General features: G+C 39.5%; 1 protein-coding gene and 1 long non-coding RNA gene across 3 annotated transcripts; one reads left to right on the top strand and one right to left on the bottom strand.

Annotated features, from left to right (window-relative positions):
• The first annotated feature begins 3582 nt into the window (after positions 1-3582).
• Positions 3583-7959, top strand: LOC116334775 (isoamyl acetate-hydrolyzing esterase 1 homolog). Its single transcript, XM_039603041.1, has 3 exons — positions 3583-7115; positions 7202-7323; positions 7654-7959. The coding sequence occupies exons 1-3, from the start codon at positions 6917-6919 to the stop codon at positions 7828-7830; spliced, it is 498 nt and encodes a 165-aa protein (XP_039458975.1). The 5' UTR covers positions 3583-6916; the 3' UTR covers positions 7831-7959.
• Positions 7186-12488, bottom strand: LOC120434730. Of its 2 annotated transcripts, none has more exons than XR_005609312.1 (4): positions 12409-12488; positions 10359-10482; positions 10143-10252; positions 7186-7302 (listed from the first exon to the last, which is right to left on the bottom strand). It is a non-coding gene; the product is annotated as an uncharacterized LOC120434730 (long non-coding RNA). The 2 variants fall into 2 exon arrangements; XR_005609311.1 differs by having other exon boundaries at positions 10369-10482.
• Between the last annotated feature and the right edge of the window lie 512 nt (positions 12489-13000).

The raw sequence follows: 13000 nt of genomic DNA, 5'->3' as shown, positions 1-13000 counted from the left end.
TTTAAGAATGTTTGGCTAAATATATTCTTTCTGTTATCTTATACTATTTCTCCGAAATTCTTGTATTTTTGGGAAGTTATCGTGTTTCTGGTAAGTTACAATATTTCTGCTAAGTTCTGCTATGCTATTGTATTTCTGCCAAGTATTATGTTTCCTCTAAGATATTGCAGTTCTGCTAAGTTACTACATTTTAGCAACGTTCCTTTGCTTCTGCAAAGTTTTTACAAATTCTGCAACTTTTCAGCTTTTTCAGCTAGTTTCAGCTGACAGCTTCAGCGTTCCAGCATCCACACTGCATTTTCGCAGGAAATGCAAATTTTTCTAGTTACCTCTGATTTTGTGCCATACTCTTAAAAAAAAGTGTCTTAGCAAGTACAAGATGTTTGTGGCTCTGGACGGCTGAAGTCTTTGCTGAATGTTAACGATAGATGATGTATATATGAGCATATAAACCCTCCAGGTCAAGGCCACACCTCCAATCACCTGGGAGGTGTGTCAGTTGTTGTTGCTGTGCTTGTTGCATATGTATGAGGGCTATGCCTAGGATTTCCCTTTGAGAGGTTATTTTTAAAAATAAATAAGTCGGGTGCATTTCTAACCTTGGTAATGAGGAGTGTACTGTAAATTTACTATAGGTAACACCTAAAAAAATAGACTAATTTTGTGTCTCATGATTGTGGTAAGAATATTAATTTATTTTAAATTAAACATTTTAAACATTGATGGTTCTTTTTTTAATGAGATGGTCGATCTTATCTGAATGTGTGTGTCAGCGGCACATGTGGCTGGCTCAAAGTGGTTGTGTCTGGTATCTTTCCAAAGTACTCATTATATATATATGATCCCCCAGTGAAAGAGAGAGGGGTGGGAGTAATACAAAAGAAATACACATGTGTATAAAATGATCCACAAGCATCACCGAAGATTTAGAAGTGTGTACATGGATTTGTGGGGAAATTTTGTAGACTGACAAACGTGTGCTCCAATCAAAACACAAATACAAATAAACCAATTTGACCACACCTTACAGTATTTTACAAACGTATAATCCAAACCTGAAGCAGCAACATGCCCTATCTCCACAGAAACGGGGCAGTCTTTTTCTAACAGACTTACAGTAAAATAAAGTTTATTAGACTTATGCCAACACTTCATTTTATTTTGGTAGCAACAATGATGTTCCCCCATCTCACTTTTCCTAGAACTGCAACCTCCAGCATGTAGCAGCAGGGCATTTAAACCACTGTGTAGTGCCTATAATTCGTATATCCACATTTACAAGTAGAGGGGTGATGACCTGTTCTGTTTATTTAGAAGAAGAAATGTCGTTTTCTTTGAAAAAAGGCAGGAATTCAGAGGAAGCCCAGATGTCCCAATTTTCCACTTAGTTTAAATATGTGGATTTGTGTGAAGTTGACATAGTGAAATTTTCTTCTCAAAATACACATGGGCATGTGATGTCATCTGTGCATAGCACGGGAATCATGCACAAGCATTTAAAGTTCTGAGAGAGAAAAGAATTACACACATGTTTTTAGACATTTGTACACAAAAGGAGCTTTTTGAAAGCAAAAGTCATCAGAATTGTAAAGCTGAGCTTAAAATATTGTGTAAATGATTACTATTTTTCTTTCCTCCTTTCTTTTTCATTTTTTCCACAGTAACTGGTTTCACTGTGACTGACAGGCAGGATTGTCAGGACTGTCAGTCAAACACTGGTCCCATTCTGTGCAGGTAGGGCAGGCTGCAGAATGGTGGACAGACAAGTAATGTGAGGTTTCTGGATCAGCTGACAGGAGAGGTGTAGTACTATGAGGTGAGGTGGGTTATTTGCCTAGCATGCATTTGCCTACAGTCCTCTTCCTTGTTTTTCAGGAGGTGTGTAGCTGGTTTGACACGCTCACACACCCTGACATGGAAAGAAAGACAATGGACAACTGAAAACAGGGGCGATTCTAGGATCAGAGCTTTGGGGGTGCTGAGCACCCAACGAGCTGCCCAGCCAGGCAAGATAAACTTTACTCATCACAATGAGACTTCTTCCCTGTCTCTGTCAGTCCAGGCATCCTTAAATGTCTCCAGTTGTCCTGAGTTCTCTCTGACCGTCTCCTTGGTACATTTAAACCCCTGTTGTCCCCTGCTGTCCTCCCTGTCCTCATCGTCCGTTGTCCTCATCTCCGTTATCAGTCATCATAATTTTAGCATCTCTGTGCACGTCTGCAAATTTCTTTATTAAATCATAAGATTCTTAAATTCATCAAGTCTCTCTGTGCCTGGGTCCTCACAAAACACGACATCACTGTTTTGTACATTTTAACACAATTTAATTCCCACATTTGTGAAAGAAAAGCAAAACACTTTTTTTAAAGTCTGTAACAAAACCATCAAATATGATAAAGGTTATTTAAATGCAGCAAACGAAGAATGGATTGGAATTTTAAAAAAAAATACATGTCCTAACCTTAATTACTGCGGGAGAATCATGAATGATGCTCATAATAATAATAATAATAATAATAATAATAATTATAATGGATTGCATTTACATAGCGCTTTTCAAGGCACCCAAAGTGCTTTACAATTCCACTATTCATTCACTCTCACATTCACACACTGGTGGAGGCAAGCTACAGTTGTAGCCACAGCTGCCCTGGGGCAGACTGACAGAAGTGAGTAAAAAGAAAACTGAGTGCATTTTTTCTGACAGAGATTCACTTTTCATGTGTATGTGTAATATAATACAGATACATAAAAAATACACTATAAAAATAGAGTCCTTGAAATGTACAAATGTACAAAATATTGATAAAAAAAATATTAAAATGGAGGCAACTTTGCCTATGGTACAATGTATACAATGTATGAAAAGATCTTTACTGCAGATACCACTATGGCTCTGCAGATTTTTTATTTTATTTTAACCTATGTCGCCTCACCTTGAGGTTGGCAAATCCCTTTTTGGTGGTCAACTCCCTCAAGCACTTTAACAGTTTCTGTTTTGCCTGTCACTATTCCCCGTCTGTTTTCTTACCTGGTTCTTCCTGACCTTGTACTTTCTCCTCACGTTCCCCTCTTTCCTCCTCTCTCCCTCTTTGGACTGACAATCATACACAAATAGATTGTATTCAATTAGATGAAAAAATTACATTAATATGAAAAAAAATATTATTAAGATCACTAATAAAAAAAAGTCCTCTCTCAGTGTACTTTCAACCAAAAGGCAAATAACAAAACCACATGAACATCGAATAAAAGATATAAATATTGAAACACTGATCCAACATTATCCTTTATTGACGGATCATTTGATCTTACACTTTTACCTGAATGTTGCTCCAGGGTTTAATATCGGCACATGCACATATGACAAAAAAACCAGCTTCTCTCATTCCATTTCAAACAGGACAGTGGTAACAACAGCAGGCTATGGACAATTTTAAATTTTAGATTTTAAATATGCTATATAAATTTCAATGGGAGCAACAGGACGGTCAAATGTCGCTGATTTTACTACAGAGTAGGACGGATTGTAGGGTAGCAAACATCGTCGGAAAACAAGTTTTCAACACTGCAGGTTACGTGGGTGTAATGTTTTTCAGCTAAAAAGAAACATGGTCTGACTTCCTACCTAACTATATAAAGAGGAACTGAAAGTTAAATGCAGCTAACGTCCTGTTTTAAGCCAAGCACTTCCATATTAGAGTTATACTGTGTGTCAACCACTGAGACAAGGTGTTCATCTTGAAGTTGTCAGTGTTATCTTACTGATGATTCTCATCTTAATTCAAGTACAGCAAAGACAGTTTCTTGTTCTTTTGAAAAAGATTCAAGCAAAGTCTTTTATATCTGAACCAAATTTGAAAGGTTTACTATGAAGCGAGACGAATGTGTTAGTGATGTATGTCGAGATTAAAGTCAGAGTTTGCCATCTTATGAAAGTGTCTCTCTTGTCATCATAGCAGCCTTTTCTGAACACATAACCTAAAATGATAAAGTATGCAGTTATTCACGCATTCCTGACTTTAACAATGCTGAATGGTGTGCGAAGAAACAAATTGAGCAATGAAAATAATGAAGTACATGGTACAGTAGCATTAACTTTCCTAACTGGCAGCTTTTGAATTGTGATCTGAATGCAATGTTGTGCCAAACACATTTGCCTTTCCACAATGAGCTCTATTAATTCTTAACAGGCCTCTTGTCTTCAAAACACCAGTTCATTAAGTCATTTCCAGGTGGAGCTCCTGCATGCATTCAACCAGCAGTTGCTGATTTTGGTGGTTTGCTTTAAAAACTGTGTATTCTGTCCATGACAATTTTAACGTGGTTGACACTCGCCACTTCAGAGACAGAGTAAACCATTACCAGCTCAAGTACAGAACTTCCCACATAATATGTCTGTTAACACTTAAATATCCAACAAATCCACTAAGAGAGCTGAGGAGGGCGCCAGACAGGATCACCCACCAGCCACAGTGCAGAAGCCACAGGGGGCTGCAATAACGAGCCCACAGGCTCCACCTGCAGCCAGCTACGCCAGAGCGGATCGAGCCCTGGGTCCAGAGACCCCAGATTCCGAGAGCCATCCACACCCCGGAAACCAGCAACATGCCCTGTCTCCAAAGAAACGGGGCAGTCTTTTACTAAAAGACTTGCAGTAAAATAAAGTTGATTAGACTTACGCAACCACATGATTTTATTTTGGTAGCAACAATGGTGTTCCCCCATCTGCAGCTGAACAATGACTGACTTTTCCTAGAACTGCAACCTCCAGCATGTAGCAGCAGGGCATTTAAACCACTGTGTAGTGCCTGTAATTCGTATATCCACATTTACGAGTAGAGGGGTGATGACCTGTTCTGTTTATTTAGAAGAAGAAATGCCAGTTTTATTTGAAAAAATGCAGGAATTCAGAGGAAGCCCAGATGTCCCAATTTTCCACTCAGTTTAAATATGTGGATTTGTGTGAAGTTGACATAGTGAAATTTTCTTCTCAAAATACACATGGGCATGTGATGTCATCTGTGCATAGCACGGGAATCATGCACAAGCATTTAAAGTTCTGAGAGAGAAAAGAATTACACACGTTTTTAGACATTTGTACAAAAGGAGCTTTTTGAAAGCAAAAATCATCAGAATTGTAAAGCTGAGCTTAAAATATTGTGTAAATGATTACTATTTTTCTTTCCTCCTTTCTTTTTCATTTTTTCCACAGTAACTGGTTTCACTATCTGTGACTGACAGGCAGGATTGTCAGGACTGTCAGTCAAACACTGGTCCCATTCTGTGGAGGTAGGGCAGGCTGCAGAATGGTGGACAGACAAGTAATGTGAGGTTTCTGGATCAGCTGAGAGGAGAGGTGTAGTACTATGAGGTGAGGTGGGTTATTTGCCTAGCATGCATTTGCCTTTTGTCCTCTTCCTTGTTTTTTAAGGGGGTATGGAGCTGGTTTGACACGGTCACACACCCTGACATGGGAAGAAAGACAATGGACAACTGAAAACAAGAGATATAGAAGAGATTTATGTCTTTCACCTGCTGAGTAGACGTCTCTTAACTCTACTTCAAGCTCTTCACACAAAGAACAAAGCCATTATTATGTTAAATTCCATATTAGAGTTATACTGTGTGTCAACCACTGTGACAAGGTGTTCATCTTGAAGTTGTCAGTGTTATCTTACTGATGATTCTCATCTTAATCCAAGTACAGCAAAGACAGTTTTTTGTTCTTTTGAAAGAGATTCAAGCAAACAGTCTTTTATATCTGAACCAAATTTGAAAGGTTTACTATGAAGCGAGATGAATGTGTTAGTGATGTATGTCGAGCTTAAAGTCAGAGTTTGCCATCTTATGAAAGTGTCTCTCTTGTCATCATAGCAGCCTTTTCTGAACACATAACCTAAAATGATAAAGTATGCAGTTATTCACGCATTCCTGACTTTAACAATGCTGAATGGCGTGCGAAGAAACAAATTGAGCAATGAAAATAATGAAGTACATGGTACAGTAGCATTAACTTTCCTAACTGGCAGCTTTTGAATTGTGATCTGAATGCAATGTTGTGCCAAACACATTTGCCTTTCCACAATGAGCTCTATTAATTCTTAACAGGCCTCTTGTCTTCAAAACACCAGTTCATTAAGTCATTTCCAGGTGGAGCTCCTGCATGCATTCAACCAGCAGTTGCTGATTTTGGTGGTTTGCTTTAAAAACTGTGTATACGGTCCACGACAATTTTAACGTGGTTGACACTCACCACTTCAGAGACACAGTAAACCATTACCAGCTCAAGTACAGAACTTCCCAGATGATAATTTAACAAATACTTGGACATTTGCAGTGATCTACACCAGGGGTGTCAAACCTAATGCCTGGAGGGCCAGAATCGGCCTGACAGAGATTCCATTCACAGGCCACTTATTTCTTTATGGCATAGATACAAGTGCTGGAAACATTTCTCAGAGATTTTTGTCTATATTGACATGATAGCATCATAGACCTGCTGCACATCCATGATGTGAATCTCCCATTCCAACACATTCTAAAGGCGTACTATTGGTTTGAGATCTGCCGAAAGTGGAGGCCATTTGGTTACAGTGAACTCACTGTCATGTTCAAAAAGCCAGTTTAAGATGATCTGAGCTTTGTGTGAGTTTCCAACAATGCCATGACTGGTAGTCAAGACATCACAGACCATATTGGCTTGGACAGCTGGATTTATTGCTGGATATTTTTTAAAAAGGTCACCAGCTCTCCTCACGGATGAATCTTCATTCCTCCGTTGTTCATTAATGACTGCTGGGAACTGCTGCTTTCTGATGACAAGAGGCTACTGAATGTTTATTATAATGTCTCAACTGCAAGTGCCACAGCCTTAAATTAATTTTTATGACATATTGTTATTAATAATTAATACATGTTTCTGTGTATTATCATCTCCTTGTACCCGTTTACAGGTAAGAGCCAGCAGCATGTGCCTGTGCACGAGTATTCTGAGAACCTGAAGGAGATGACCAGGTTTCTGGCCTCTGCTGGTGTAACTGCTGACAGAGTTATATTCATCACACCTCCCCCCTTGCATAAGCCATCCTGGGAGAAAGAGTGCATTCTTAAAGGTAACAGGAGCTATTCTCCTTCATTCCTGTGTTTTTACACACTCAGTCCTACGCAGATCCTGAGCTTCTCTTTGCGTCTCCTGCAGGATGTCCTCTCAATCGCCACAACTCAGTAGCGGGGCAGTATGCCCAGGCGTGTGTCGAAGCTGCTGGTCAGTGTGGTGTAGATGTCCTGGATCTCTGGACACTCATGCAAAAAGATGGACAGGTAAGGATCAATACTTCTAGCTGGTGCTGACATTGAGGCTTTTGGCATTCAGGTGCTGCAGAAATCCAGTGAGATCCATAACATAAAAAAACAAATGCTTTTTTGAATGAATAACAAACATTTTTTTATTAGAATTTCATTATTTTGTCATATTTTCTGGTATTAAACAGTTCAAATTAATTTTGCTGATCAATATTTTGGACGTATATATTTTTTATGCATGCACTGTGATTTCCTTTTTTTTAAATCTGATCTTGTATTCCTGTATGCAGTGTTTCTGTCTTCAGGTCTTCTGGCCTCAGATGTCTTATTTTATCATCTTTTGTACAGGACTACACGGTCTACCTGTCTGATGGGTTGCATCTCTCAGAGAAAGGAAACCAGTTTGTGGCCCAGCACCTGTGGAGGCTGCTGGAGAGCCGTGTGGCTGACCTGCCCTTCATCCTGCCCTACTGGGGAGACGTGGACGCCAAGAGCCCCGAGAGCAGCCTGCTCTGTGATCAGTGAGGGACACTTGTTTCAAGAGTGTGCAGAGAGCCTTACAGTAGATTGCATCACGCAACACAACACAACATGCAAGGGGACTGCCAAACTCATCATCCAGGCAGGTGGGTGCTGGAAACACCCACAGTCAGTTGTGATTATTGCTATACTGATGCTGTTCAAAGACTCACATGATGCTATTTATGTACAGGTGAACTCCAAAAATCTCAGTTTAGCATTTTATCTTCTTCTTTAGATTCTTTGAATTTTTTCCCTAAATTGTCATTTAGATTGGTTCACAACAAGTGCTGTACAGTAAATAAATAAATAATAATATAGTACTGTCCAAAAGTCCTGAGCAACCTCTCAATATTTTTCAAATATTGACATTCAAGGAAATGAGTGGGGGCTCAAAACGTTTGCACAGTGCTGTATAAATTTAATTTAGTTTTCTTTTCTTTTCAAGTTGACTTTTAATTTTTCTGGAGTGACTTTTTACTGTTTGAAAATGCATAGTTTTAATTGTATCTATTTTATTTTATACTATTATAATATGAATGGCAATTCAGGGGTAGCATGCTTCGAAGGCCACATTTGTGGGTAATTAAGTCACAGCGACGCTGTCCAAAAGAGTCCATTTGATTTTGGGGGGGGGGGGCTTGTTTGTTTTTTTGGTTTTGATTCAAACTTGTCTCAGCCTATCTAGCAGAATATGCTGGTCAACAGTATCAGGGGCAAAGGTCAGGTCCAACATCAGCAAAACAGAGCATTCGCCTGCATCACATCTCATCAAGATGTCACTGGAGACTCTAAGAGTGCAGTTTCAATAGAGTGAGCTCTACGAAACCCAGACTGAAATTTATCCAGAATGTTGTATTCATCCAGAACATCTTCTTATAACCAGGGCGGCACTCATAGGTGATCACCCACAAAAACACAGGAGAACATGAGGATCGTTGTGGCCCTTCTTGTATTCCCTGACGTTGTAACAACCCTTATTGTGTTATAGCACCACTAGGGGGGGTTGCCCTACTACTGTAGTAATTGGGGGAGTCTCCTAGTGGGTGTGTGAGTATAGCGGCAGTCATTACATGCAGCTCATGTTATGTTCTCAGGAGAAACCTTACCATTGTAACGGGCTGGCGCCGGCGACTACCGATCCCCGCACATTTATGTATGGACAGAGTACAGCTGTGGAGACCTGGCTTGTATGGTCTTATGTTGCTGACAACGAATAAAGGTCTGTTGTTTGATTTAACTGACTGGCTTCGAGTTATCCGGCTAACCTCCACACGACACGCTCGCTGGACCTGCTAGCCGCTCCTTCCTCGCCAGACTGCTGTTACAACGTCAGAGTAGAGGCCTCTTGTCAGACTTAATGTTCCTCTCAGCTTCCACATCAGGAACTCGTAACTCTTCTGTAGCATTTCTGCTACAGGATACTCATAAATTCCTGTCTGACAATAATTATGCTAATAAAGTTATGAGCTGCATGAGCAGAACTGAGAGTCTGCAGGTAGTGCAATCTTAGATCACTAGCAGTGTGACTCTGAAGTGCTGTACTGTATGTTTGTAAGTCTTCTCCCCAACAAACACAACAATGTCGACAAAACGTTTTGCACCGTCAAAGTCACCTGCGGTAGCACCCAAAAGGCAGAGGACGATGCTAACCATGCACAAAAAATTGGACTTCTGGACTTGCTAAAGGAAGGTGGAAGTTATCGTATTTTTCCGATTATAAGCGCATTAAGCGAAACAAAACAGATAAGTCAAACTTTACTCAACTCAGCTGCTCTATTCCCATGTTCTGGACCTGAAAACAGGCTTTGATCTTTGGCTTCATTCTATAATACTGGACTTAATTTTCTACGAAGGTTTGAACTTGGGGAGTGTTTAAACAAGAGAAAAGTGTGAAAATATCCATGCCTGTCTGAGAAACATGTATAAAGTGTGTAGTGAGGGGTTTTACAGCCTTAAAACATCTATAATAATTGTAGAAAATAAAGATGGCTACTTCGCGGATTTCACCTATGGCGGGTTATTTTTAGAATGTAACTCCTGTGATAAACGAGGGCCCACTGTATTTGAAAGAGTGAGTGTAAACACTAAATTATTTTATTTTATACACTGGAAAAGTGCAGAAAATAGATTTCTTCAAGTCATAGACTGTTGCTTACAATTCAATTTTTGCTTGATGCATGTGCATCATATGAACTTGGCAGATGCCACTTCTTATGCATGTGGCTTCTGTTTTTCCTGTCCACTTCAAACACAACACTGTCCTCTAGTGGACAGAGAAGTAAAGTACATGTAATATGAATAAGAGGCGTGTTTACCATGTAGTCTGAGGAGGCGATGAACTCCACGGTGGAATTCTGGACCTCTGGCCTCTTGTGTGGTTCACCGTATGACCTTGTGACTGGGTTCCACTTGAACTCACCTGGTACTGAACAAGAATTTTAAAAAGGCATAAAACATTAAGGCTGCAAAACACGATCCAGCAGTTAAGAGACTGCAGGGAAAATAAACAAACAGCTTGACTGGACTTGTACCATCATTGACCTGGTAACACAGGTTGCACTTCCACCTGCGCTGGTCCACAAAGGTGACGAACGGATTGATGTAGGTGTGACGGGAGCGACAACACACAATCGTGTTTCATGTCATCACCGGTAACTGCAGAAAGGCAAAAGGGAAAAAAGGCTGAGAGAAAGATGGACTAACTTCCAAGAAAAGAAATACCAAAGACGTGTTTACGAACTCAAACTTTTCATGTGTGATGCCTCCATTTTTGGGCCTCCACTTTCTTTCCTCCCACATCTGGATCCATCCAGAGATGCCCAAACCATCCCCTCTCCTCCCACTGCCTCTAGGTGGTGCTTTTCAAAACATGTCTTGTCAACTCTGCGTTTTGACTTTAACATTACCACAAAGTTTAGTTCCTCTGGATGTTTCCATGGAAAATTGTTTTATCACTCTTCCAAGTGAATTATCCAGTGTCACAGATGAGTAATGAATGTATCTCCCACTGAAAACCATTGTGTCCAGTTATTTCAATCAACTTTTGCTGTGCTCATGAGGACAATGGGTTTTAACTTGCAGCACAGCACAAAGATGCCATATTTGATCAACGATCAAAACACTTGAGTACATACATACACACCAGTGCTTACCTACACACATCAAATATTGATAACCTTTAACTGACCCCTGATCTGTTCCTAAGGCCTGACTCTGGGATCCTCTCGTACTCGCTGTCATCCAGTTCGCTGAGCAATATTGAAACAGTGTTAGAGTCTGATATTAGATCAATGTTGAATTCTGATTTTCCACCACGGTTGCACCCTTGGATAACATTGAATCATTAAAAATCAACAGGACTTCACAGGTATTTCAATCAATACTAAACCACTGCAAATTACCATCAATACCTGTTGTAGAGGCTAAGCCTACGCTTGAAGCCACTGAGGTGTTTCTTAACGGGGGTGACATGATGTCACTGCTATGCATGAATTAATTAATTAAACAGTCCAATAACTCCAGCACTGAAAAAAGAACCAACTTAATTGAATTGTTTCAATTGGTAACACCTAATTTAATTAAGTTCTTTGAAATGAAGTTAATACATTAGAGTGCACAACTGATTTATCTAATGTATTAACTTCATTTCAAAGAACTTAATTAAATTAGGTGTTACCAATTGAAACAATTCAATTAAGTTGGTTCACCTATTTTCTTTTTACAGTGAGCAGTACTTATCTTGTCCTTTTGGGTCTTTATTCCAACATCATTTTAACATAACAGCGATCACAAACTGTTTGCCTTCTTACGATTAACAACACACCTGACGGCGATTGTGTGCGTCTACCTTAAATACCTTTACATGAACCAACCATACGAAAACAGAAAAATGTGACCTCTAGCGGGAACATAAGGTATTAACCCAAAAATGGCTCCTACAGCCTGTGAAAAAGACAATTTTGTATCATCTAAAAAAAAAAAAAGGAAACCATTATCTGTTAAACATTATGTTACAATTTAAAATGTCCGTAAAAATATCCCTATAATATTAAGCATCAGGCTTTATCGAATTTTAAAAATGACAATAGACATCTTTGCATCAATTAAGAAAACAGTTTATTTTCTAAAAACATTTTTGTTAAATCTATTATTCACTGTTTTTAGTTTACTCCGTGACGGGGCTGGATATCGGGCGTCCTGCACCACCCATCCGGTCTGGAGCATAGCGAATGACGTCACAAAGTACTCTGTGGCAGGTCACAAAGCTGACACACTGCTAACAACTTTACAGCACCTTTGCTAATATAGCTTTATAACAGAAATAATATTATGACATGAAAATGTCATGTTTGTGCAGATTTCGCGTTTTCTAAGAAATACATACTCTTTTCCTTCTGTCCAAGATAGCTTCAAATGTTATCTATGCTTGGGAACAAAATACGATATTTTAGACATTTCTATTGAGAAATTTTTCCCACATTTTATATAGACTTATAATAGACATTTTAATAGACTATAAATATCAAGCAATCTTGACTGTTTTTCCAAATTCAGCATTCAAATAATGGATAAATAAATTACCTGGGATCGACGTGCAGTGCAGGGACGAGGACGACTACTCGGGTGGGTGCTACGGAATAGTCCAAGTGACAGCAGCTTTAGTTTCCGGTGTTGTGCCCAAAAGTGATTGTCTGCCAGACACTGATTGCCGTCTGCGGGAGCGCGCGCAGCTGCTTAAAGCTGCAGCGCTCGGATTACTTGCGTTGCCAGCTACTTCCGTGCAACTGATATAACGTGTGTGTGGGGGGGACCCAAACACATTTATGCCTTTGTTATTAGGCAAAAGTATGCATTTATGGAACTTTAACGTTTCTTGTAACCGAATTATGACGCTTATCAGAAGGTTGCTTTCAGTGTGTAGCGCAGTCACGAATGACTACACGCATCACGATGGAATAATTAATGCCTACAGGTTTAGTATGTCTACTCTCGTTGTTCATATTTGTTATAAGACTGTCGAATAGTAGTTAAAACAATAAAGACCTATTGTGCCAGTATCACCATGACTCTTTCTTGTTTGTTCAGAATAACGACTGAGAAGATGGCATTTTAGCGCTACCAAAAAGTGATTGTGGCCTATAACTTGTCACTGAAACAATATTTCGGTTTCAAA

Source organism: Oreochromis aureus, linkage group 19 (assembly GCF_013358895.1).
Source record: "Oreochromis aureus strain Israel breed Guangdong linkage group 19, ZZ_aureus, whole genome shotgun sequence".
Classification (NCBI taxonomy): domain Eukaryota; kingdom Metazoa; phylum Chordata; class Actinopteri; order Cichliformes; family Cichlidae; genus Oreochromis; species Oreochromis aureus.
Note: the sequence above shows the minus strand (reverse complement) of the source record. Positions and strands in the feature narration are given on the sequence as shown.

What these genes read in the sequence shown, in the direction of transcription:
- LOC116334775 (XM_039603041.1), top strand. Translation starts at nt 6,917, where the DNA reads ATGTTTCTGTGTATTATCATCTCCTTGTACCCGTTTACAGGTAAGAGC. An exon ending in GAAAGAGTGCATTCTTAAAG is followed by an intron (nt 7,116 to 7,201) that starts GTAACAGGAGCT and finishes CGTCTCCTGCAG; the next exon opens with GATGTCCTCTCAATCGCCAC. An exon ending in TCATGCAAAAAGATGGACAG is followed by an intron (nt 7,324 to 7,653) that starts GTAAGGATCAAT and finishes TCTTTTGTACAG; the next exon opens with GACTACACGGTCTACCTGTC.